Raw genomic sequence first — 24,485 nt, 5'->3', positions numbered from 1 at the left:
TCGGAAGCGTCAGTTGAGTCGAAGGTGTTCGCCGGTTTCTCCCGTTCATACTGCGACGGTATCGACCTTGTTTCCAAGAGTAGTGTTGTGCAAATTGGAGTGGATTGTTCCCGGAAAATTTGGGCGATTGTTCGCTGTTTTGGAGTTTGGAAATGCGATTTTTCCAGTGACTTATAGTGTGAAGTGACGTTCTGAACGTGGATAAAGTGAAATTCTTGGCAAAATATCGAGATTTTGTTGCGTAAATACAATCTACTAGAGGTTACAGCAGTGACAAAAAAGTGACGTCACGTTCGAGAGTAATTATATTTTGGTATAAATTCGGCCGAAAAAGGGTTTTGAATTGACGAAAACTATTCGTAACAAGTGTGGATGCATGAATTCTAGTTGCTGGTTCGACAAATTATATGGAAAACGGAGTTTTGTGAACGAAAATCTGTGATTTTCTCCTGCAACGAACATAACCTCAAACATAAATATAAATACACGAAGCCTAGTTGGTGGTGTTCGTCAGCAAACGAGTGAGCGAAGAAGCGAATCAACTCCCTTGCTTTGTGTCGAGTTCGGTGTGTATCGCATCAAAATATTTTTATTTTTCCGACCCTCGGTTGCGAAGACAAGTGGGAGCAAAATAAGAAAATAAATTAGAGTGTGAATTTTGTACGCACACCTCGGAAAGGGGAATCAATTATTACAAACAGTAACACAATTCCAATTTGACTTTTCGAGAAGATTCAGAAGCAAACATGAGTGCCAAAGTGTGTAATCCGATGGCGATGTCGGAGCTACGAACTCTGGCCACTGTCCGGAAGCCGCTTTCCAGCAGTATATCCGTGGCCAGAGTCAAGAGGGACCTTTTCGGTCCGGTTGACAAGCAGGAATCGAAGAAGTGAGTATTTTTTTCAGAGTAATAATCATTTTTGCTGGCGTTTCTTGAAAGTTTGTACGTAAGTGATTAGGTATGTACGCTTTTTCAAACTTCTGGGTTTAGACTAGGCAAGTGAGTTGAATTCAACTCACCCCCAATCTGGTAGTCGACGTTCAAGTGACTTAATGGCGAATAGAATAAGTTGGACATCAAACAACTTTCTGGTCGTTCGATTGAGTTGAATGTCGAATTGGAACATTTAAAACTGGGCTAAGGGTGGCTTGAATAACCGCATCGAGTTGAAATTGGTCTCGTTACTATTAAGTTTTCTACCACAAAGTTAAACACCCCTATTCCCTATTTCGTTCAAAGCGGATTTTCCATACAAATAAAAAAATGCATGGGACATCCGTTTCCTACGCGAAATATGGGTGAAAGTTTGAGATGTCTAGACGAACATTTCAAAAGGTTCTACATGGCCAATGAGAATAATTCAGAGGAAGAGTCATTTCTAAAAACTGCAGCGCTGAGTACCTGCATTTGTATGGAAGCCCCCTCTTACAGAGGAGGGGTCTCAAATCATCATAAGAACCTTTCCCGGCCCCAAAAACTCCTGCATACAAATTTTCACGCCGATCGGTTCAGTAGTTTCCGAGTTTACAAGGGAGAGGGATACGACAGACTGAAATTCATTATATATATAGATTAAAAATTAAAAATTGGCTGCACGTCGAGATTTTAGAGAACTGTTAAAAATTTATGCATAAATCTGTATACAAAATGTATACAAAATTATTGATTGACCTAGATTTTCTTTCCGATAACAGAAGAACTGGTACAGACTGTGTTGCAATAGTGTTACAAAAATAGCATGTAATTTCAACAAGTTATAGCACACAATGTATAAAAAAAAATCATGGTGCTCGAGTAATCGTGGGCGGGAAAAAGAGTTAAGAGGGTTCAATATATTTCAGTGGTTTGTCAGAATGTTTAATAGACCAGGGTTGTTTATAAAATCAATTTATCGGATTTTAAAATCATGTTGTGATCAACATTGTGCTTCAATAAGATCATTTTGGTTGCAGCAAGACTAAATCGAATAGGGTTTTAATTATTAAAAAATCGTGGAAAATTTAAACGGATTTACAAATAAATTGATAGCAGCTTTGAGGTGTTTCCTTGTAGAGTCCTTTATCATATCACACTTATTAATTTTAGGAACGTAAAACTCAAGGTTCGTAGATCTATAAATTTCAGACATTACTTGCTTCTCCGCAGCAAACAACAAGTCTTGGTTTCAGCGCAGGGTGGCAAGTGAACCAGGAAAACCGGGAAAAAAGTCGGGAATTTATTTTCACCTGGAAAAACCGGGAAAAAACCAGGAATTTCATAAGTCCACCAGGAAAATAATCTTGTTTGTATAATTTAAATATGTTTTAAATTTTATGTATGTTAATGTTTCTTTTAATAATCAGGTCAAAACTAACCATTTTGTTCAAGCTAAATCTTTCACACAACTAAAGATTGATAAACAAAATTTACCCTGTGAACTTAGTAAATATATTTTGTATTCATTTTTAATTTAATTTTTTTTCTCGAATCAATTGCATGATTAATTACCACCAACCACCAATACCTGTTCAACATGTTCAATAAAAAGTTCTGGCATTATATTTGTTGTATGAAACATATGCAGAGGATGTAATAAATCCAATCTTACATTATATGTAAGAGAAATTGCCTGTGGTATTGGAGAAAATACACGAAATCATCAGCAAATACAGATGATGAACGGTACTCCCAAGAACCATATTGGTTATCTGTGTGATTACAGCTGATCTTTGCTCTAACCAAGCAGCAATCGTAAGCGGTCAATCATGGTGATGGTCATGCTAAACTGGACCTACCTACATGGATCGATTTTACTATCTTCTACTTAAATATATTACAGTCATTACACAAATCATCTTTACTTCTCAGAGAACTAATTTTACCGAAATCTCCAAATTCCATCATTCCAGTTTCATCGATCGCGAGCTGGCTGCTCACACCGAAGCCCTCAGCAAAAAGTGGGGCTTCGACTTTGGCGCCGGTCAACCGCTGAAGAACCACGAGAAGTATCAGTGGGAACGTGTTCCGCCGACTTTGGTTCCGACTTGTTTCACCGCAATGATGACCATATCGCGAGAGGCCCACGTAATGCCACCAAGCTCCACAGCCTCCGAGGATTTGCTGGATCAGCGTGCCGAGCGGGAAAATGGCAACGTCTATCAGCGATCGATCATGGGCTTACCTGCCTCCGTTTCTGGATCAGACTCCGAATCAGACTGTAGTTTCGATACGGTTAGGACATATCCTCTGGTTCTACGCAGCGAGACCTCTGCCCTCACCGCTACAGCTGCAGTGACCACCTCCACCACCACCGCCACCAGCAGTAACAGTAGCTCGTCCTTCCCAGCGTCGGCCAACCGAGCGAAGCGGCAACAACGAATCACAGGTGAGCATTCTCATTATTCCTCTTCCCTTGCCTCACAGTATGCAACTCACCGAAAGACAGAAAATTATGAAACGTAACGTCAATAATTAACCAGAAAAACACTTCCAATTTGAGCACGATGACGGCTTTCCTCCCTGATGCGTGAAATATTGGTTCTCTTCCTTTGAACGAGGAAGACGTTCGACTACTTGCTTCCTTCTAATGCCTGATCTTCCTGCAAAGCCTGCATTTCTTCTGCTGCAACAGTACATCACTCAGCGCTATGTGGGGGTGCAGCCGTTTCTTCCATAAAGCTATTCGGTCACGGCTGCGCGAGTTTTTCAACGGTTTTTTGTTCCACTAGTGATCATATGTTCCAGTATGGTTTAGTTACCCCCAACTAACCTGAAACGACCGGCGACGACTACGCTTTCATTACCCATACGGAACGAAACGAATTTCCATATTCCACCCTCTGGATTTTTTTTTCCTTTTACTTCCTTGTTCTGCGTTTCGGGAACGAGACGGTTGAAATTAATACCTTTCCGTCTCGTGTTGTAGAGAGTGCCAGACAAAAAGATATCTATTTTCTGGCATTTTAGTTGTTAACTCTCGCGAGGTTGCTTTTGTTCTGCGGTGCTCGCGGTGTGGATTTATCGTCCGTCGATCGAAAGAAGAGGAAAGGTTTGGCGAAAGTTCCCCTGTTCTGCTCTCTCTCTCTCTCTCTGTGTACTGTTGTAGTACTTCAGAATAACAATAATTGGAAGGAATTTTCTGCATTATTCCAGTAAACAATGTTATAATTATTGGTTTCCTCCAGTTCGATTGTTAAGCTGCGGTGGCTTTTGTTGGGGTTGCACAAACTGTTGGAAGAATCAGAAACAAGCTGAATGAATGGCGCAGCGCTGCGGTTTTTATTGGTTTATTGACGGTCGCGAAGCGGGACGAAATTCATACCGAAAGTTGTGTGTAGCTAGCTAGGAGCTGATTTAGGAGCAGAGGGCGCCATAGACTGACTGGGTTTTGTTCTACGATTTCTGCGAATGGCGTGTGCCCTTTGTGGTCCTACTGCTACCTTTATGCAGTGTAATTGGAGCAGATGGCAGGAACTGATTTCTCCGCTGCGTGTGGTTTTTGCGGACGTTTCGTATGGCATTCTTGTAAATCAACAGACGTATGGAGTAGCTTTTGACAACGGTCGTTGGATTGGATTGATGCATTATGTCATATGTTTCATAGCTTCTAAATTCAACTCATGCAGAGAAATATTTCACAGAAGGGAGTTAGTATTCTCGGCAACCAGAAATTATTTCATTTGTTGGAGAAAATCTATGCGAATTGTCTAGCCCAGCGTTTCCTTATCTATGACTCCCGAACCAGCAGTGGGTCGCTGAGTATATAATTGTATATTTATGTAGCAGGATTACACAGGGAAAATGTCTGGATTTTATGTTTGCCATAACAAACTTGAAAATTATTGAGAGTTCAAAAATTGCACAATTAGAAACACACTATTTTTGACTTTTTAGTACAGTAACCCTTTCTATACATGCGGTACCATCCACCGCACTAAGGGGTTACTGTAATTGCAAATCTGCATATCTTATCACGATTGCTTAATGCTTCACTATTTCACGAAAAATCCTTGACATTGCTTTTCAACACTCATTGTTTGTCATCGCGCACGGTATGACCCGATTTTCTAAGTTGTTTGATAATTAATTTCAAAGAGGCCGATTGATTTATTGGTTGTCGCCTGAACACGCACTGTAACAACAAAATTTTCGGAAATTGCATACCTATAATTGAGATAAAACTGTAAAACCATGTCTGGATATTAATGGAATTTATGTTTAAATAGCTCTCACCTAATCGGGAGACAGCTGACAGTTCTTCCCGAAAATTCCCGGGATTCGGGAAATATTTGTATTTGGAAAAAATACGGGAAAACCCAAATCGCACCGGGAAAGATCTTGTATAGAATAACCTTGTAGGCCTATGGCCCCAATTATGTAAGTCGAGTTGAGCGTCGAGTGTCGAGTAACTCGACACTCTCGTCGAGTAGCTCGACACTCTCGTCGAGTAACTCGACACTCGATGCCGTCGAGTGGCTGTCGAGTGTAGCAAAAATAGGCATTATGGAAGTCGACTGAATCAGATTGAATTGGCCATAAAACGCTAGCGTCATGTCATTTTTGACAGATAACGATCAATATTTTTAATGATTAATAATATTCAAGTTTGTTTTTGTTGTTCCGTTGAAGATTTTTTTGTAACAATATTGAAGTTCGTGTAATTTTTGTTGTTAACGAAGTTGAGGTTTCATGGTGGATTTCAAGTATTTTAATGGCATTTAGCTTGTGTTTCAACTGTTGTCGTAAGTTGTCGAATCTTTGGTCCTAGTTGTGATTCTTTATCCTGTATTGAAACCACGATTAAAATAAGTCTCAGTAGTCTTCCAGTTAGTCGCAATCTGCTTTGACTACCAGAGAACGATGTGGACAAGTGTTGATTTTTTCTACGAAGACGAGGATAACCAAGAGGAGCTGGTTAATATTTCTATAATGCGTAGAAATATTCGCGATACTTCAAATCCAATGTCGTTATCAGACAATGAGTAAGTAAATACTAGTGTAGCAGATTTGATCATTGAGCATTTTAGCCCAAATCGCAAATCGGTTGAATATGACGATTTCCGATTTGCATGAATGTTTGCGTATATGTTCTTTACCACCCAATGCTGCATTTTTCATTGAGATCTTTTTACCCTTCTTTCAGAAGGTTAAGGTACACCTGGGCAAGTGAGAATAGGTAGTTATTAAGGATTGTTACCGCAATTTCTCGCTTGGCCTAGTTCAGGGAATGTGAAGGTATAGCCCATACCTTCAATTGCCCTGAACGAGGTCAGGCGGGAATCTGCAGTAACAATCCTTAATAACTACTTATTCTCACTTGCCCCGGTGTACCTTAACCCTTTCCTTCCCACACGGTTTTTGATAGTTTTGACATACAAATATGCGTTCCTAAGAAAAGTGCTGGAATAAAAAATGTTGCATATAACCTTAAAATATCAAATCCATAAAAAAAAGTTTTTGGTTAAAATCAATAGTATTTTAATTGTATTTCAATAGTTGACCAGTTGGATTCCAAAAACCATGTATGGTCGAATATAATGGCCATACGAATAGGGTTAGATAAGTATTGCCTATTTAATGGCACGCTGACAAACATGAGGAAGTCAAAAAAGTTGTGGATCACCTGTGCTACCATGGGAAGGAAAGGGTTAACCTTCTTTGGAAGAAGGGTAAGAAGATCTCAATGAAAAATGCAGCATTGGGTGATAACGAACATCTGCGCAACGTTTTACTGTAAATCAGTTGTCATCTTTAACCGTACTTCTGGAAGTAGTGTTTTTTTTATACAATTGATATTTTTCAGTAATGTAATTGGTAGTTTTAATGGGTTTTAATTAAAACTCTTACCTCGTTAAGAAAATTTGTAGAAAAAACACTACAATGTCTCACACCAAGCAAGCTAACGCGGGAAAATAACAACAAACTCAACTCGACAGAATGTGAGTGAGAGATGAGTCACTACCTGTCGAGTGACTGATTCAGTCGAGCTACTCGACAGCATCGCGTCGACTCGACAGCGTCGCGTCGAGTCGACTGCTGCATAATACCAAAATAGTCCTCGACGCTCGACTCGACTTACATAATTGGGGCCATAATTTGGTCTTGAAGAATCATTTAATCCTTTATACCATATGCATATATCGTTCAGTTCATCTTTCTAGGGATAATCATCATTATCTTTATTTCAAATCTAACCGGGATAAGTCACGAATGATCCAATAGTGTTAAAGTGACTATAATAATAAAAAAGAATAAAGATCTGAACTCTGGGCATTTTGAAAAACCTAATAATCCAAACCAATGCCATTAAGGGGCTTCCCGAAGGTTTTTTTAAACACAATTGATAATTTTAAATGATGTTATGAACGGAGACTCAAAATGCTCAAAAGTGGAAATCGAACAAGATTTCGATTAACCTGTAAATATTTCCAAGACAATTTGGAGGATAATAAATATGTTGATAAAACATCTTTGTATCCCACAAAATGTTGTTTGACTTATAGAACTTCTAAACTCCAGGAAGATTTGAAGAACTAAAGGGCGAACACGAAATTATTGCGACACCGAAAATGTCATGCCAATTTTCTTATAATGTTTAGAATCAAACCAAAATTTTAGGGTAGTTTTATACATATATTTACTTCAAAAATCAAAAGAAAAGTTAATCGATGGAGCCTTGCGTGTAAAATTGAACGCATTTTCGCTTGATGCCCTCCATCAAAGTCTTTACAGTGTCATCCGGTACCAGTTTCTCAGTTTTTTTTTCCATTTTCTTAACATGTGCTTCTCGTCTTTGACTGTCTTCTTGCTCTTCCGAAGTTCCCGCTTCATTATTGCCCAGTACTGCTCCACCGGGCGCAGCTCCGGACAGTTTAGCGGATTCATGTCCTTTGGAACAAAATGGACAGAATTGGCCTCATACCACTCCAGGACACTTTTAGAATAGTGGCATGATGCCAAATCTGGCCAAAATAGCGGAGCTTCGTCGTGCTGCTGCAAGAACGGCAAAAGGCGCTTCTCGAGGCACTCAGATTTGTAGATCTCGCCATTTACTGTGCCCTTTGTCATGAAAGGCTCACTCCTCAGTCCGCAAGAGCAGATGGCCTGTCAAATGAGATATTTGGAGGCGAACTTCGACATTTTCTTCTTCTTAAATTTGTCGTCCACATCGAACTTGCTCTTGCCGGTGAAAAACTCCAACCCCGGAATTTGCTTAAAATCGGCTTTTATATACGTTTCGTCGTCCATCACACAGCAGCCATATTCTGTTAGCATCTTCTCGTAGAGCTTCCGTGCCCGAGTTTTAGCCGTCGATTGTTACCGCTCATCGCGGTTTGGGAAGTTCTGTATCTTGTATGTATGTAGTCCAGCTCTCTTCTTTGCATTCTGGACGTAGCTCTGCGACATGCCGATCTTTTTAGCCAAATCACGGCTTGAGACGTTGGGATTTGCTTTAATCATCCGCTTCACCTTTCCCTCTGCCTTTTTGTTCTCCGGTCCCGGTTTTCTTCCAGCTCCTTTGCCGTAGTCCAACGTCAACCGCTCCTGGAACCGCTTCAACACTCTGGAGATGGTGGAATGGTGAATGTTTAACATTTTTCCCAACTGCCGGTGCGACAGGTCAGGAAATTCCAGGTGTTTGGAAAGAATTTGTTCTCTCAACTCGCGTTGGTTCACCTCCATTTTCGTTGAATCGAAAAACACGACTTCGAGTTTGACAGCATGTACACAATACACATCAATGAGAAAGTGTGCAAAATTTGGTTGATTTTTACCCAATGGTAAAAAAGTTATGCCCTGTTGAATGTGTCGCAATAATTTCGTGTTCGCCCTTTATTAATACTGCGTTCAGGTACCTTGATGCTTTTTTCGACATACCAATACAACATTTAGGTTATTTTTTTGCAGGAGACTCTTTGATTTCATACGAATTCATGATTCCATGAGATTTTGGAGATCTAGTTCATCAACATATTAATGAAAGCCTATCCGTATTGTAGAGCAGTTATGCTGAAATAAATATATGGTTATCTATAAATCTAGAGTAACATCTGAAATGGGCCTATGTCCAAAACGTAAACAAACCAGAAAATTAATTTTAAAATTAATTCATATTTAAGAAAATTGAAATATTTTAGGCATTTATATTGTTCACAATAACATTAGTAACTGTATCTCAGTATACAACATCCAAAATATGCGAAAAGCTTTCAAAAATATATGTAAATCGATAACAATTTAATTTCATAAATTAATAAGCCTTTTTTGTGAATCATTCAATGGATAGGCCCTTTTTGTTAAGCCGTTGTGCTTGTCATCAGAAATGGTACGCCCTTTGCTAAGCCTTTTCGCAACGCCAAATAAATTCAAAACAAATCATCGGCCCTGTCTCAAGCAGTAGGGCCTAGCTTTGGTTTGAAATTTTTCAATCATCGGCCCTTCTACGTCACTAGGCCTATCAATGAAATGAAATAAATGAATGGTTGGCCGTTTTAGCGTGTGGGCCTATTAATGAATCAAAAAATTTCGTTGATCGGTCGTTTCGAAAATCAAGTTATTTTTAATGATTTTTCTCGAATATGCGGAACTTTCCTACACGATTAGTAGCTATTAAGCGGTGCTAAAGAATGGTATCAAAACTTGATTTGTTTACGTTTTGGACATAGGCCCATTTCAAATGTTACTCTAGAAATGATTACTTTTGAACGCCTTTTTTTTTGTTTAAGGCAGAGGTGTTTTTTTTAATAACCGGAAAAAAAAACCGAGAATTGAAAAATGTATTTGAATGGACACTCTGGTCAACATAACAAGCCCATGCTTCCCATTGCTTTTGCGGTCTGTACATCAATTGTACTAAATTTGATCAAATTTGGTTACGATCTGGATTTGCGAAAGAATTTTAAAATTTGTATGGGAACCGGAAAAAGACTGTACAGAAGCTTGTTAAAAATAAAAAAAAAAACTGCTAATTTTTTACCAAACCTGGGACTTAAATTATAAAAACTGTGGAGAACAACTTTATCGAAGATTGCAAATTTATTCGACTTCTGTGCAAAAAGTTATTTATCTTCTTCTTTATTCCAAGTAGTCCGCGCATAACAACAGGCGTATTTATAAGCCTATAGTTTAAAAATAACAACTTTTAGCACAGAAGTTGAATCAATTAGCTTGCGGTCTTGGACAAAGATGTTCTGCTAAATCTCAGGTTTGGTCAAAATTTAGATATTTTTGATGTTTTGACAAGTTTGTGAACAGTTTTGTTCCGTTTCCCATACAAACTTTAAAATTCTTCCGCAAATCTAGACCGTAACCAATTTCGTTCAAATTAAGCACCATTTTTGGGGATGTCAAAACAGATCGAAACAGGGATAAAAGGAGCAGAGGGTTGTGATCCACCCTAATGTACATATATTGATTGAAATCTTTTATGATATTTTAAGTCCGATATCTCTAATATTTCACTTAAGAGTATTGAATATTTGTACAAACTCGGAATTCTTAACTTTTCCGGAATATCCAAATTTAAGTTTGATATCTTAAAATAGTAGCAGTCCAAGCGAGTGATAATTTTCCTAAGTGAAAAAAGTGAGTATCGTAAGTAATTGCTAAGCCTTGTACACTTGACCTTTTGTCAACTTTTACAATCTCCAATGTTGCCACTCAAAATGTTTTGGAAATAATGTTCACAATTCCATTTGAAACGCACCCGGAAATCTATTTGAATACTCCCAGAAATTTCCTTAAAACCATTTTGTGCTTTAAATTCAGCAATGATTGTTTTAGTTATAATCAGCATTAGAATCTGTTGGAATTATAATCGGCATTTCCTTGGACTTGTCCATAAAATTATCTTTGATTGATTGATTAACATGTATTTAAGAGATTTTCCAGGCTCCTGGGGATATTTAGGGGGTAGTGTCGGAATTGTATCCATATCATCATTATATTTGTCCTAGGGCTAACATTGGATTCTCCTCCCGAATTCCTTTAGAATGCTCCCTGCCAAATCCTTTAGCGTTGTTTTAGAATTGCCTGAAATTCTGCTTATAATCTCCATAATAGTATCTTCAAACCCACCTTGGAATTCACCTTTAATTCTCCCTACAGTTTTCTTGAAATGCTTTTCAAAATAACCTGTAACTTCTAGTCAAATTACTATGGAATTGTTCTCTGAATTATTTAAGAATTATTCCTAAAGAGAAAGCATTGTAGAAGACTAAAATTGTCATCAAAACTCAGTTAGAACTCTCATTAAAATTCTCTAGACAATTCTTCGAAGTGTCAACATTCTTAAATTTTGTATAAGTCCAAGAGTCACGATTTTTTTTTTAAATATGGAATCTTGAAAATTATTCTTCTATTTAAAAATAATCAAAGGAACACCGCCTTGATAATAGTGACCACCCGAATAGAGAGAATTTGTATAGTGTATTTCATATCTCTTTGTCCTTCTCCTATTGCTTTCATTATTCTCTTTTCAGAAAACGAGTAATGGCGCTAGAAGCATAAACCATTTAAGGCTAGGACAAGAATTAGTGCCCATTTCCTAACCGTCAGAGGAAAATAAAGCATCACTTGACCTTTCTAGCCTAGATGCTTCTAAAGATCAACCAATCATATAACTACCAAAAAGGGAACGTACGGTACGAGATGTCCACGTTTCATCCATTTATTGGATTCTGAAGCATCGTTTTTAAATCTTCGATTTAAACAGACCGGATGTTTTTTGAATCATCTTGCCCCTTAAATGCTGCCCAGTAGGCCTGGCCATTTTGGCAACTCTTTGCTTCACCGAAAACCATTGTAAGGCGTCCAGCATCAAAGTTGAGGAAGTGAATCTGTTACATCTCAAAATCAAACGCATTATTTTATTCTGCAAGGTCTTTCATCTCGATATTTGTATTTCATTAGCCAGAAATAAAATGGAAAGACAAAAGTCTAGATGAGGAGAGATGGTTGATTTTTAAAGCTGTATTTTACTGGCAATAGTTAATTTTTTTTTCAAACGAATAGAATCCCATACTTCTTGGCAATTTTCTTGATGTCATTTTTAAATGTGTGCATTTTCCAGAATGCTTTCAAGACTATATTAGATTAGACGTATTTTACAATCATTTCAAAACTTTTTCAAAACGGGAAATTTTTAAGATTTATACCGGGAAAAAATCAGAAATTTCAAAATAAAAATTCAGAGGCCACTCTGTGTTTGGTTAGCAAGAAGTAAACCTTTAAATCCTATCTGCCTTCTATATTAAGAAATGTATCGAAGTCAATGAACGATTTCTAACCACTGCTCTAGTCAGTTCGTTGCATTTGGTTTTAAAATACTCAAAATCTCAAAAACAATCTTTACAGACAATATCAAAACCAACAGATTCGCAAACAATTATAAATTCTTAAACTATACCTAATGAATCACACCGTTGACGCGTCTACTTCATGCGGTTTTAGAGAAGACTGTTACATGAATCATCCAAACGCGTGTTTAGCTACCGTCCACTATGGAACTGCAACCGATGACCTAATTCTCTGTTCTCTTTCCAAGGCGTACGAAGCAAATAAAGGCAAGCAATGAAATAACAACCAAAGCAGCAATAACAATGTGCAAGACCAAACCAGTTACATCGAAAAGAAAAAGAAAAATATGAAGCGACTTGCATCGAAATCAATAAAAATTGGATGATTCATCAGTAACCAAGCTCCTGTTGTTGTGGTGTGGGGACTTGTTCAGCCAGGTGGATTGGTCGAAGCACGTCCAAGCAGGACCGATCACGAAGCAAGTGCCCGAAATTCGAAATGTACACGTAAGGACGTAAACAACTGAACCAAGATAAGCAATGAAAAAGAGAAAGGGGGTATTTATGCGGTCTTGTGACAGCTGCTGTATGTTACATCTGCTCCCCCTCATATTCTGTTCGGCTTCAGATCCAGGATATGCTGGGGTAGCTACTGATTGATTAAATCAATATTTGAGTGACGCAAACACCAAAAACACGCATCAGGACGCTTGTTTTTCTAATGGCAGCGCAAACAACGTGCTTGTTTCGCGCCAAAACAGCTAGGCTCAGATTTGCAACTTCTGAACAAACAAGCATTCCCTTTGCTGGGGCCATTACCGCGAAAACAGAAAAGGTATTCCCCACCAAAAACACACAAAAAACAAGAGCCAGGTAAAAATGCCGTGATTTAAAAATCCGCCGGCTCACTGGCATAGAAAAACAAACCACTACTAGGGGAGACGGACAACACACATGTGTAAATCATCGAGTGCCTCGCGACTTTTATTGGCCCAAAGCGATTCGTAACAAGATCATTGGGTGACCTTCAGCGCGGAACAGACACGCATAAAATTCACCGATCGCGATCGCGATTGAAAGACGGAGCCCACAAACAACCATATGGCATATGGCCTACTACTGTGGCACGTCATTAATATTCATAAAAGGAATGTGCTCGGAAAGATCAATCTAGTAGTTTGCGCGAAATTACCCTCTAACTTCTACGCCACATATAGCAAACCGAGTAGGCCTCGGTTTTCGAAACACATGTTGGTACCCTAAAAAAAAGTTTTATTCAAAATGCCCACCATTTCACCTACAATACATACAATGCAACTGAATAACGCATTATTAATGAGGACCGTCAGCTGGCTGGGGATCGCGAATGACCCGTGCGCGATCAGGGCTTTTCATCTCATGCATAATGGATGAGACTACTGGACCGAGAGCATAACAAACCAAACGATCTTTATGGTACTTTTCCGAGTGTGACATATTGTACGTAGGCCGGCAGGAATAGAGTGAAAGGGGTGCAATACATTCGACAACATCTGCCCACCCGATCCGATCGGTCTGTGGCACATGCCGAGGTGGCAAAATCCATAAATTAATACGTATTTTCCGACGGCGAAAGGTCCTCAACATGCAGGCAGGGACATATGTTGCACCAATTGCTATCTCGGTTCATTCATCTCTGTCTTTTCGACACAATATGAACAGGCAAAAACATATTTCGCATTCTTTCGTCGGGTGTCCTCTATTTTTACGAGGGTTCATAAGTGGTCATCAGATTACAACGGGAAGGACAACAAACTACACGGATGGCAGCTAGTAGAAGTCAAGAAGGACCAAACAAAGTGAAGTGACAGCAAGGAGAAAGTTACACAACCAGCGGCACTTTATCATAAATTATCTCCGCCCGTCTGGTTCTGGTTTGTTTCCTTCGGTTTTAGGCCAGATAAGATCTAATCTTCCGGAAGAATGGAAACGGAAAAGAAATAGTCAAGATCCCTTTCTAATGAGTCAGCTACAGGTAGGGTAGGGTGTAGGGAGAGGGAACCGCAAGAATGCGAAATTGGACACGGGCAGTTCGGTTTGAGTAGTGATCCTAATTTGTAAACAAAGCGTATCGAATAAATCACTTTAGAGCACTGTGAATGGTCAGTTTTTCTTTCTTTTCCGTTGCTTTGGATAATGGACAATATTTATCATATGAAGTTGCTGAATAGATAACGAGAGATTCTTTCTTTGAAGAGATTAGTTTCGGATTGGTTAGATTGAATAGAATCTATGCGTTCATGTTGTTAACTAGTAATTACAGGATTGCTTATTTTCAAAATCCGATGGATCTAAAGGTGTTGCACATCGATAAATGTCTCCTGTTCTTCAATTTATCTTGGAATAATATGCTTACTCCGCTGACTTTTAGCAGTTTCTAATAAAAACTTGATCAAAACGGTTTCATGTTGCATCTTAGACATGAGCTCAGTTCTGGGTCAATTGGGCGAACGCCGTTTGGCCCAATATGTCATTTGGTCGACAATTGATAAAAATTCAAATAGTTCAACCACATTTCGATTTCATTAAGATACAAAAGGATTATAAGCATATTAAGGCATGCACCAGACAAAAGCGTTCGCCAAAAATTTATTTTAAGTTGGATTTTCTTGAAACTTTCAGGGAATGAACTTATACATATGGATTATGTTTCGGCATAATTACTTTATTCAATTTCCTTTCCATCGCTGGAAGCCCGCACCTTTTCCTTAAGACCCCTCATTACATTTTGTGCAATGGTGGAGCCAACGTTTTTAGTCACCTTCATCCATTCTTTCTTCAACTCCAGCTCGTTTTCAACACCTTGGACGATTTTCGAACTTTGGCCTTCATTATTGCCCAAAATCTTTCCACCGGACGAATCTCTGGTGAATTTGGTGGGTTGGCGGTTATTGGTACACAAACAACGTTATTGTCTCTGTACCAATCCAACATCGATCGCGCGTAATGGCATGATGCCAGGTCCGGCCAAAATAATGTCTCGCCTCCGTGGGACCGCAGGAAGGGCAACAGACGCTTCTGGAGGCACTCGGTGCGGTAAATTTCGCTGTTGATGGTACCCATTGTGATGTACAGTTTACTCAGTTTACGGATCGGCATATGGCCTGCCAGAGCAAGTATTTTTTGGCGAATTTGTCCACTTTCTTCTTCCTTATGTCTTTCGGAACATCAAACCGTGATTTGGCAACGTAGAACTCCAGCCCCGGTATCTGCTTTGCGTCTGCCTTGATGTAGGTTTCGTCATCCATAACCACACACATCGGTTTCGTTAACCACTCTCGATACAGCTTCCTTGCGCGGGATTTGGCCGCCGTGTTTTGTTGATCACGCCGGTTCGGTGCCTTCCGGACCTTGAATATACGAAGCCCAGCTCGTTTCATGGTTTGCTGAACGAACCAGGCGGAACACTTTGTCTTCAGAGCCGCGTCGCGAATCGAAAGGTCCGGATTACGCTTGAAATAATCCAACACCTTCCGGGCCTTCACAGGGTCAGCGGTCTTCGATTACCTTCCACTTCCAGCCCGCCGCTCGGTCGTCTGGGACTCCTTAAACGATTTTACCACCCGAGACACAGTTGTATGGGTGATTCCCAGTTGTCTTCCGATCCATCTCATGGTCGCAGTCGGATTTTCCATGACGGCGCACAAAATTCTCCGGCGATTTTCTTCTTGTTTCGATGACAGCTCAATAACCACTGAACCGATTGTTATGAAATTCTGCACATGTAAAAAATTCACTCCAAACTAGTTATACCCAGAATTTCATCAATTTTTACCCACGGATAAAAATTGTGCATTTTTTTCGAGTACAAGCCTAATATCCAATTCGAGAGAAAAAGAATGCAACAACATAAAAAAGGGAAAGTGAAATATATGATGCTTTATCAGGGAATGAAAATCTCCGAATTCGATGAATACAGTGTTATTTTCATTTTTGTTAAACTAACCAAAGAATCGCAATGGACAATTCTGTAAACGATAATGCGTTTATAATTTTTGTTTACACGGCATGATCAGAAACATTAGCGATAAACTTCGATAATCACCAACAATCGTCACTGAAGGTTGACCATACCAGGCACAGGGCTGGTAGCAGGTCACTTTTTAGAGGTTAGGTCACTATTTTCAAGTCAGTCACCATTCCTCCCAAAAGTCACTGAAGTCACTATTTCTTAAAATTTAGTAACTTTTCTCTAGTCACTAGTCACCTCAAATAATTAAAAATCAGCGTGTAAAGTTCGACGAGAAGAGTTCTGAACAGACCAGAACTGTCCATTTGCTGCTGATGGAATCACTAACATTTTGATTTTTTTTTTCAACTCCGTGATCTAGACATTCAAGTCCGTTTTCCTTCAAAGTTTGTCCGGACCAGATTATACAATTTCTAATTGTTTCGCTTGCCTGTGATCTCGAAATAGCATAGACAATTGCATCACTAATTTTCTATGTTTGTAAAAAATAATCTGGTCCAAATATTCTGGCTTTTTGAAAGTTTTCCAAGCCTTAGATTTTCCAAAATGGTCTAGGAAAATTTTCATGCTCTGGCCATTTTTTCAAAGACTAGAATTTTGAAAATTGTTGGAGCTCGGTAGCTTTAGTATTCTTTCAAACATCCAGCAAAAATCATGTAGCACAATCTTTAGCTCTTTTCTTAGTCCATTAAATTGTATTGTACTTTTTTCCGTACTTGTAATATGGAATCAAAAAAATTTCAAACCCAGATTTTGAAAAAAAAAATCTATGTTCAATATTTTAAAATGTTATTTTCATTTAATTTTACATTTAATTTTTTCTAGGACTGTAATCTTACTTTAAATATATTCAAAATATGAAAATTGTTCCATTTATCTCAGATCGAGATGTTAAGTCCTAGACGCATGCAACGTTTTCTATGTCCTTGATCTTTCCATAACAAGAGCCACATGTGACAAGGGCATACAAGCTTTTTGTAAACAAACCTTTGTAGGCCTTTTTTTTCGAAAACCGAGAGTCGCCCACGCAAACCAATAACATCATCGGGAAGGGGAAAGTTTCCACTACCCGTTGATGTTGATGATTTGCGTTGGTGTCATATGGGTGACGAAAAAAAGGTATATGAAGGTTTGTTTACAAAAAGCTTGTATGCCCTTTTCACATGTTGTTCTTGAATATTGGAAATTTTTCTTCATTCCAGAACAATTAGATTTTTTCTTAGACTGCTATCTAGAAAAGTTGTGTAGGTCCCAGGGTTATGAAAATTTGAGGTGCTACACAAGTTTCTGTATCCGAAATATAGAGATGAACTAGCCCAAAGGCTAAAAAAAAAAAAAATGTATCCGAAATCTTTGAAATTGATTGTCTAAAAATTGTCAAAATTTGTCTATGGCCGAGACTTTGAACATTTTTCTCTGTGCCTCAAAATCGATCGATCTGAATTTGAAATCATCTTACAACCGGAAAAACAGGAAACCGGGAATACCGGGAAATATCCGGGAATTTAAAAAGTAATCGGGAAAAACCCGGGAATTCGACAAGAGAACCGGGAAAAATAAATTAACCATATCATAGGAAAAAAAATTTACACCAGAATTTCGGAATAAACCATTAAAACAGAGTAATTTTTTACCAAATGAATGTCTTGCTCTATTTGCTGCATAATTTTTTCAGTTTCCCGTCTTATTGTTTTTAGAACTTAATCACTCAGCAATATTGAAAATTTATTTTTGTCGTTTCAATGCACTTTGCATCGTCCTTAAAAGAAAATATTGAAGATGCTGGACTTTGGAAACAAATATTTGTAAAAACCGAAACTGAATTATTCTTTTCCGGGGTTTTAATTTTTCGTTGTTCAGAAGAATTAACTTGTAATTCTACTCTGAATTATTTTGAAATCATTCTGAAAAAAACCAGAAAACACTCCGCGTAATAATTACCGTTGAATTCTTTTTGGAATTTCCTTGAGTCTACCCGGAGGCTTTGATTCCTTTGAAAATCTATTGTAGCAATTTTCCGAAAACTTTTGTTTTTCACAACTCCTTTTTAAGTCTTCAAGAGATGAACTAGCCTTCGGCTAAAAATCTCTTAAATAAAGAATTAAAAAATATAAATCTTCTAAAATTACCTAACAATTTAATTTAGAACTTGCGTTCTTCTCCAGGCGTTAGCCTGATTGGTAAGGTGAGTAAATTCTTCTCCAAATTCATCGAACACTTTCTAAGGATTTCATGCCAGAATAATTCTGGAATTCTGCTCAGAACTCCTCCTTCGAAAACTGTGTGGGAATCCTTCTTAATAATTGTTTGAAATCAACACTTTGAATTCTTTTAAATTTTATTAAAAACTCCAGGGTTTGTCCACTAGATTCTATAGATTGTTCTGTAATTTGTTATAACCCTTAAATGCTTCCAAGTCTCAGAGCGTGACAATTATGACTCCACGACTCATAAGTAATTCTTATAATGATCATAATGATATTGTTTTAATCAAATCTGTGATCTTGGAAAATTTTCAAAATCTCACATTTTAATTATTTTTGCTCCAAATCTTGCATCACGAAGATTGTTATGACTCTAGACAAATTTGAAAGCTCCGGAATCTTGGGAATCTTCTTAAGTCACATTTTTTTCTCTTCAGTAAATTCTTTTCAGCACGTTCTTAAAAATGCGTTCAATTTCATTTTCAATTTTCAATCGGGAATTTCTTAAGATTTGAACCGGGAAAAACCGGGAATTCCTAAATGAAAATTCACTGGCCACCCTGATCTTAATAAATGGTTTGTTGCCATAAATCGAGTCAGAGAAAAATAGTACAGGGTGAGAAAATGGACAATACGCTGCCATTTGATTGCCTAATAATAATTAAACAAATAATAATTTTTCGAGGTCACTATTTTCGTTATTTTATTCACTTAAATCACTACTATTATATTACATACCCACTACCAGCCCTGCAGGCAAGAATAATGTGCTTATCTCGAGATTCAGTCCATTTAAAACGTAGCAGTCTTCGGCAAAGTTGGTTAGGTAGCTAATGGCTTTCGGATGGTGAAGATATTAGTTGAAAATTAATTTACTACGTGGCGCTAGTGTTGATTTCAGTATGTGCTATGTCTCGCAATCCTGATCAGTTGGGAATGGTGTGAATGTAAGTTCTGGATTTTGCCACCACGTGGCGCTGGTGTGCATATTAGGGTGGGTCAAGTTTATATGGTGGATCACAACCTTATGCTCCCCACTGCTCTTTCGATGCGTATTGAGGTCCCCAACAACTCTGCAAAATTTAAGCGAATCTGGTTATGATCTGTCCGAGGTTTAGTTAAAATTGAGCAATTTTTGAATTTTAAGCAAGCAAATGAATAGTTTCGTGCCATTTCCATACATTTGCCCATACAAAATTTAAAATGTTCCCGCAAATTCAGATGATAATAAAAATTGCTCAAATTTAGCATAGTTGTTGGGAGCCTTAATACGCATCGAAAGAGCTGTGGGAAACATGGGGTTGTAATGTTGACCCACCCTAGTGTACATGCAATTTCAAAATGTACTAGGGGAAATGGCTAAAATGTTGGCCTATGAGCCCATCGCTAAAAATCTGCTATTTATCAATTTGATTTAAGTGAACGCGTCATTGGGACGGTACTTATGGATATTTTTGGTCGATTGCTGAATTTATGTATTGGGCCCATGTTAGGGGCATTTAGGTCGACATTACATCCATTTCGCCTATATAGCCAGATTTGCGCTACCGTTTGTTGGGAAAGTTGTTCAACTAAATGAACCCATTTGAGCTTCCAAAATGCGCTACAACTCGAAATTCTGACCACCTGGGAAGCCTCTGTTGTCGAAAAAGTTATTTAAGTAACCAGAGCCTTACGAACTTTCAGTGATCTTGTAGCTAAATCTAGAGTACCCTGAGCGTCCAGAAAGCTCAAGGGAATCTTTGTAAAAAGGTGGGAAAATTCTAAACCCTCAGCAGGTAACTAATTTCTAGGTGAAGTAATCAGTAAATGAGTAAGAGTTACCATAACAGTTCTGAAATGTTCATGTTTTGAGTTGCATTCTGTATTATTCTTCCCTTAACTAATCACCAACCGCAGTGAATCATATTTTCTAACCATCACGTCTCTCTATATTTGCAGACTACCTGAAAGAACGCAAACGCCTATCGACCAGCTCTCCGAAGTCGAGCGTAGCCAAGAAGGCCCGCCACATGCTAGCGTCCTCCTCCTCCGCCACCGCCTCCAGTATGACATCGAGTGCAGCAGCTGCCCAACAGGATCACCAGTAGAACAACGGGAACAAACATTGCACCGGACTATTGTACAACTATCTGAGAATGTTGACTTTGTCGCAGTTTTTTGTGCTGCGATAATTGGCAATGTCCGATCTCAATCAGACATACAACCACTCTTTTTTTTTCGTGTTAGAGTTAGTAAATCTAAATCGTATAAGTATTTTTATACGAATATTTTAGCAAGTGGTAAGATTTTCGGCTAGACAAACAAAAAGCATCAAAAAGATAACATTTTATGGAAGGCAAACTGAAAGACCGCAGAGCTACTCCAGTTCTGGGTTTTCAAGAGCAAAATGCCATTCATTTTTATATTTAATTGTATTATGATAGGCATAACGATATCAATTGTAAGCTGGTTTTTTTCTTCTTCTTTCTTTTGTTTCGATTTGTAACATCGAACTGGAAGCGGTCTTGGAGGGAATGATTCACTATAGGGAAAGGCGATGAGCTTTTCAAGAGAGAGATATATGTGTATTGAATTAAACACAACCATGGAAAGGATTTTGAGTATACTTATCTCTGTGATTGCATTCCTGGCGGTAGAAATCTTGGAATTTTATTTTTGTACATATTTAACCTAGAAAAAGAACTTAAAATATATGTTTAATTGTTATATATTTCCTTCAATTTATGTAGGGTAACGTGAGGCACGATGGGTCAGCTAGTAAATGTATTAATTCATTTGTCAAAATCAACAGGTTAAATGCAACCCCAATGATAGTTTGCTTTTTTTGGGGCTACATTGAGCCTGTTGATGTTGACAATCAAAAACAAAATCAAGTAGATGACCCGTGTTGCCCCGTCATCCTTCGTATCCCACCTTATACTACATGGAAAGTTGTATCGCTTATCTGCTTTAGAAACTCAATAATTGAATATGTAAAACTGTTAGGTGATACAACTGCTGACCATGGTAAGGTTTTTCTTATTTCGAATGATGTATGTAAATATGTTCGCGTAATTTAAAACTCTTAACTTTCCTGAAGTTGTGATTTTTCTCGCAAACTACCGTTAGTTATTTATGGCTTAAGAAAATTGAAGCTCTAGGATTATCGTCGCTTTGCATGATAATATTGTCATTTTAGTTTTCGATTCTAGTTGGCCATCATTCTAACGTTGCAAGAATGGATTGCAGCTTCAAATAAGTTTTGTGTTCCATCATCAACAAGGTCAAAAACTCTTAAGAATGCTTCCACCTCAACGTCCCAGCTCGGCGTTCATCACTCGGAACGATCTCAAAAAGATGCCTGTTGCAATACCATTTTTTCTCCGGACTAGACCAATACCCACTCTGCAATAAACGATTTTGAGTGCAATACCACCGTTTGATAGCGCAGCGGTATGGTTGGTTGTACTTCGGAAGCATTCGAAAGACTTTTTGATTAATTAGGTGGGTTAGCCAACACTCTTCTGGTTTGGTGAGCAATCCGCCGTGAAAAAAAAAACTTATTTTGTGAGTGTGCCAAATGTCACGCGGGTTGTCCCAACCGGAGGAGGTTACATCGCATTTGTCGTTAGTATATAAGTACCTACTAAAATAAAAGCCCTTCAAAGCAAAAAGTCAAGCTGTGTCGTTCGACTTTCGGATTTCCGGAGAATCGAAGTTTGAAATTCGCGTTAAATAAGTTTTCTTTTATGTTTGCTTTCCGTACATTACCAACTAGTAAACCGTACTAGAAAAGCGACGCAGATAATCAACCTTATTCTGTATTCGGTTCGAAACGTATTTACCATACAAACAAAATTATGGGAAATCCGTCCGAATGGAATTGAGGATAGGGGTGAGTATTGGACCGAGCTCCAAACAAATAATCTTATTTATTTTTTCTCTACATCTGAAAAGTTTTTTTTTTTACTTTATTTTAATCAACGAAATAATAAGGTCGTAAGTTATATCTTTTAAGAAAATCGAAATTGATTTAAAAATCGGATAGTAGATAAATCCATATTAAACACAACAACTTGAGCAACAAAGATTTTTCAACAATAAAGCTTCTTTAGAAACGTAAAGCAGGACTGCAATTACTATAACTGTCCGAAATCCTGGAAGCAGTCAACTGAACGCCCCGCCGTAGTGGTTAACATCCATTCATCCATTAACGCCAAAGTCACGAGTTCAAATCTCATCCCGGAAAAGTCACGCGTTAAAGTAACTATAACAGTAAATTAATTGAAACAAATAAATTTGACAATCCCGACGCCACCACCATTCGGAACAGTAGACTTTTCCCGTCATTTTCAGACTACTAATGAAATGTTTCATTGGTTAATATTTGAAAAACATTTTTTTCTCGAATTATAGAAAATAAAAATAATAGAAGATTTTTTTTATCGAATATACACGGTTCGCACTTAAACGAGAATATGGATGCTTGTTAACTCTCAGTAGGTAACTACTCCCATATCGGTACACCTGTAGATCACCATAACAGACCGAATCACAAATCGACCACGTTTTGATTGATGGAAGGTACTTCTCGGATATTATCAACGTCAGGACCTATCGCGGTGCGCAGACATCTATTCGATAAAAGTGCGTCAAAGACTTTCCTTTGTTTGCAACATTCGGTACCGACGTCCACCAAGGTACAATCTGGAGCGACCCGAAGTCTCGAAGCAGCGTTGCCAGAAGAGCCCCTTTTGAAGACTGTTGGAGTATTGTTTAAGCAGTCATCAACAACGCTGCAGAAGGTGCCATTGGGTTCGTGAAGAAATATCGACGAAACGATTGGCTTGACGAGGAGTGTCAGGCGGTTTTAGACGAGACTGGGTGACTATGCTGCAACAAGGGGCCCGTCAAATAGTGGAGCGATACAAACAGAAGCGAAGACAGCAAACTCATCCTTTGCGGGATAAAAAGCGCCAACTGGAAGAGTTCGAGTGCGAAGAAATGGCTTTGTGCAGCTAGCCGAAATGTGTCGGGATAAGTATGGAGGTATCTTGAGGGATGAATGTGCGATGATTGGAAGCAGCACGATGAACACCTGAATGGTGCCGAGGCAAAGTACCAAGTCAGCAGGAGGAATGGCTTCATTGGTACGGCGGACGAAAGAGGCATGCCAACTCCCACGATAAGTAAAGTTAAGAATGCTATCAAACAGCTTAAGAACAACAAGGCAGCTGGGAAGGATGGTACCGGAGCGGAACTTATTAAAATGGGCCATGATAAGTTGGCTACTTGTCTGCACCAACTGGATAGTCAGGATCCGGGACAGTTACCGGAGAAGTGTGGAAAGAGGGAGTAATATGCCCAATGTACAAAAAGGGCGACAAGTTAGAATGTGAGAACTATCCAGTGATCACTATTCTCAACGCAGCCTACAAAGGGAAGAAAGGGGTTACCTCGTTTGACATAAAGTCGTTCGGCATACAATCGTTTGGCAAAACAGTCGGTTTGGATAATGCTCCCTTATTCTGCGCCGCGAGTGAGGTGACTATCCATTTGATTTGCAGGGAGAGGCACCTCATTCGTAGTGACTTTTGTCACCTTACTAGTGACAGCGAGTCACCTCACGTCACTCGCGGCATTGTAGTATCATCTCAAAAGTGTAGTTTTTGCTTTATTTATGTTTTATTCATTAAGACAATAGGTGGTATCACATTTCCCGAAGTGACATTTCCTGGAATGTGTTGTTGCCTGAAATGCCATTCCCTAGAATGATACTTTTCCGGGAATTTATTTTTATAGAACTCCCTCATCTATTTTTCTAAAAATATAATAATCATAAGCATCAAAAAAATATCAGGTTTTTTTTCCTTAGATTTCTACTAAAGTGGTGAGCCAATTTAAAATCGTTAGTTTCGTATTGATTGTTGCTAATAGGCTAGTCAAGTAGTGAGCCAATTTAAAATCGTTATTTTCGTATTAATTGTTGGTTATATCACTGCATTACTAATAAT

General features: G+C 38.5%; 1 protein-coding gene across 1 annotated transcript; it reads left to right on the top strand.

The window, feature by feature from the left end:
* Window positions 1–22,579, top strand: dap (dacapo). The gene is made up of 3 exons (XM_065226968.1): window positions 1–889; window positions 2,890–3,365; window positions 20,431–22,579. The coding sequence occupies exons 1-3, from the start codon at window positions 747–749 to the stop codon at window positions 20,577–20,579; spliced, it is 768 nt and encodes a 255-aa protein (XP_065083040.1). The 5' UTR covers window positions 1–746; the 3' UTR covers window positions 20,580–22,579.
* The last annotated feature ends 1,906 nt before the right edge of the window (window positions 22,580–24,485 follow it).

The sequence above is a fragment of the Ochlerotatus camptorhynchus genome, unplaced genomic scaffold (assembly GCF_037179485.1).
Source record: "Ochlerotatus camptorhynchus isolate MF236.1 unplaced genomic scaffold, CSIRO-AGI_Acam_v1.1 ptg000265l, whole genome shotgun sequence".
In the NCBI taxonomy this organism is placed as follows: Eukaryota; Metazoa; Arthropoda; class Insecta; order Diptera; family Culicidae; genus Ochlerotatus; species Ochlerotatus camptorhynchus.
The sequence above is the reverse complement of the archived record's forward strand: the minus strand, read 5'-3'. Positions and strand labels throughout refer to the sequence as shown.

What these genes read in the sequence shown, in the direction of transcription:
- dap (XM_065226968.1), top strand. Translation starts at nt 747, where the DNA reads ATGAGTGCCAAAGTGTGTAATCCGATGGCGATGTCGGAGCTACGAACT. An exon ending in GACAAGCAGGAATCGAAGAA is followed by an intron (nt 890 to 2,889) that starts GTGAGTATTTTT and finishes CCATCATTCCAG; the next exon opens with TTTCATCGATCGCGAGCTGG. An exon ending in GCGGCAACAACGAATCACAG is followed by an intron (nt 3,366 to 20,430) that starts GTGAGCATTCTC and finishes CTATATTTGCAG; the next exon opens with ACTACCTGAAAGAACGCAAA.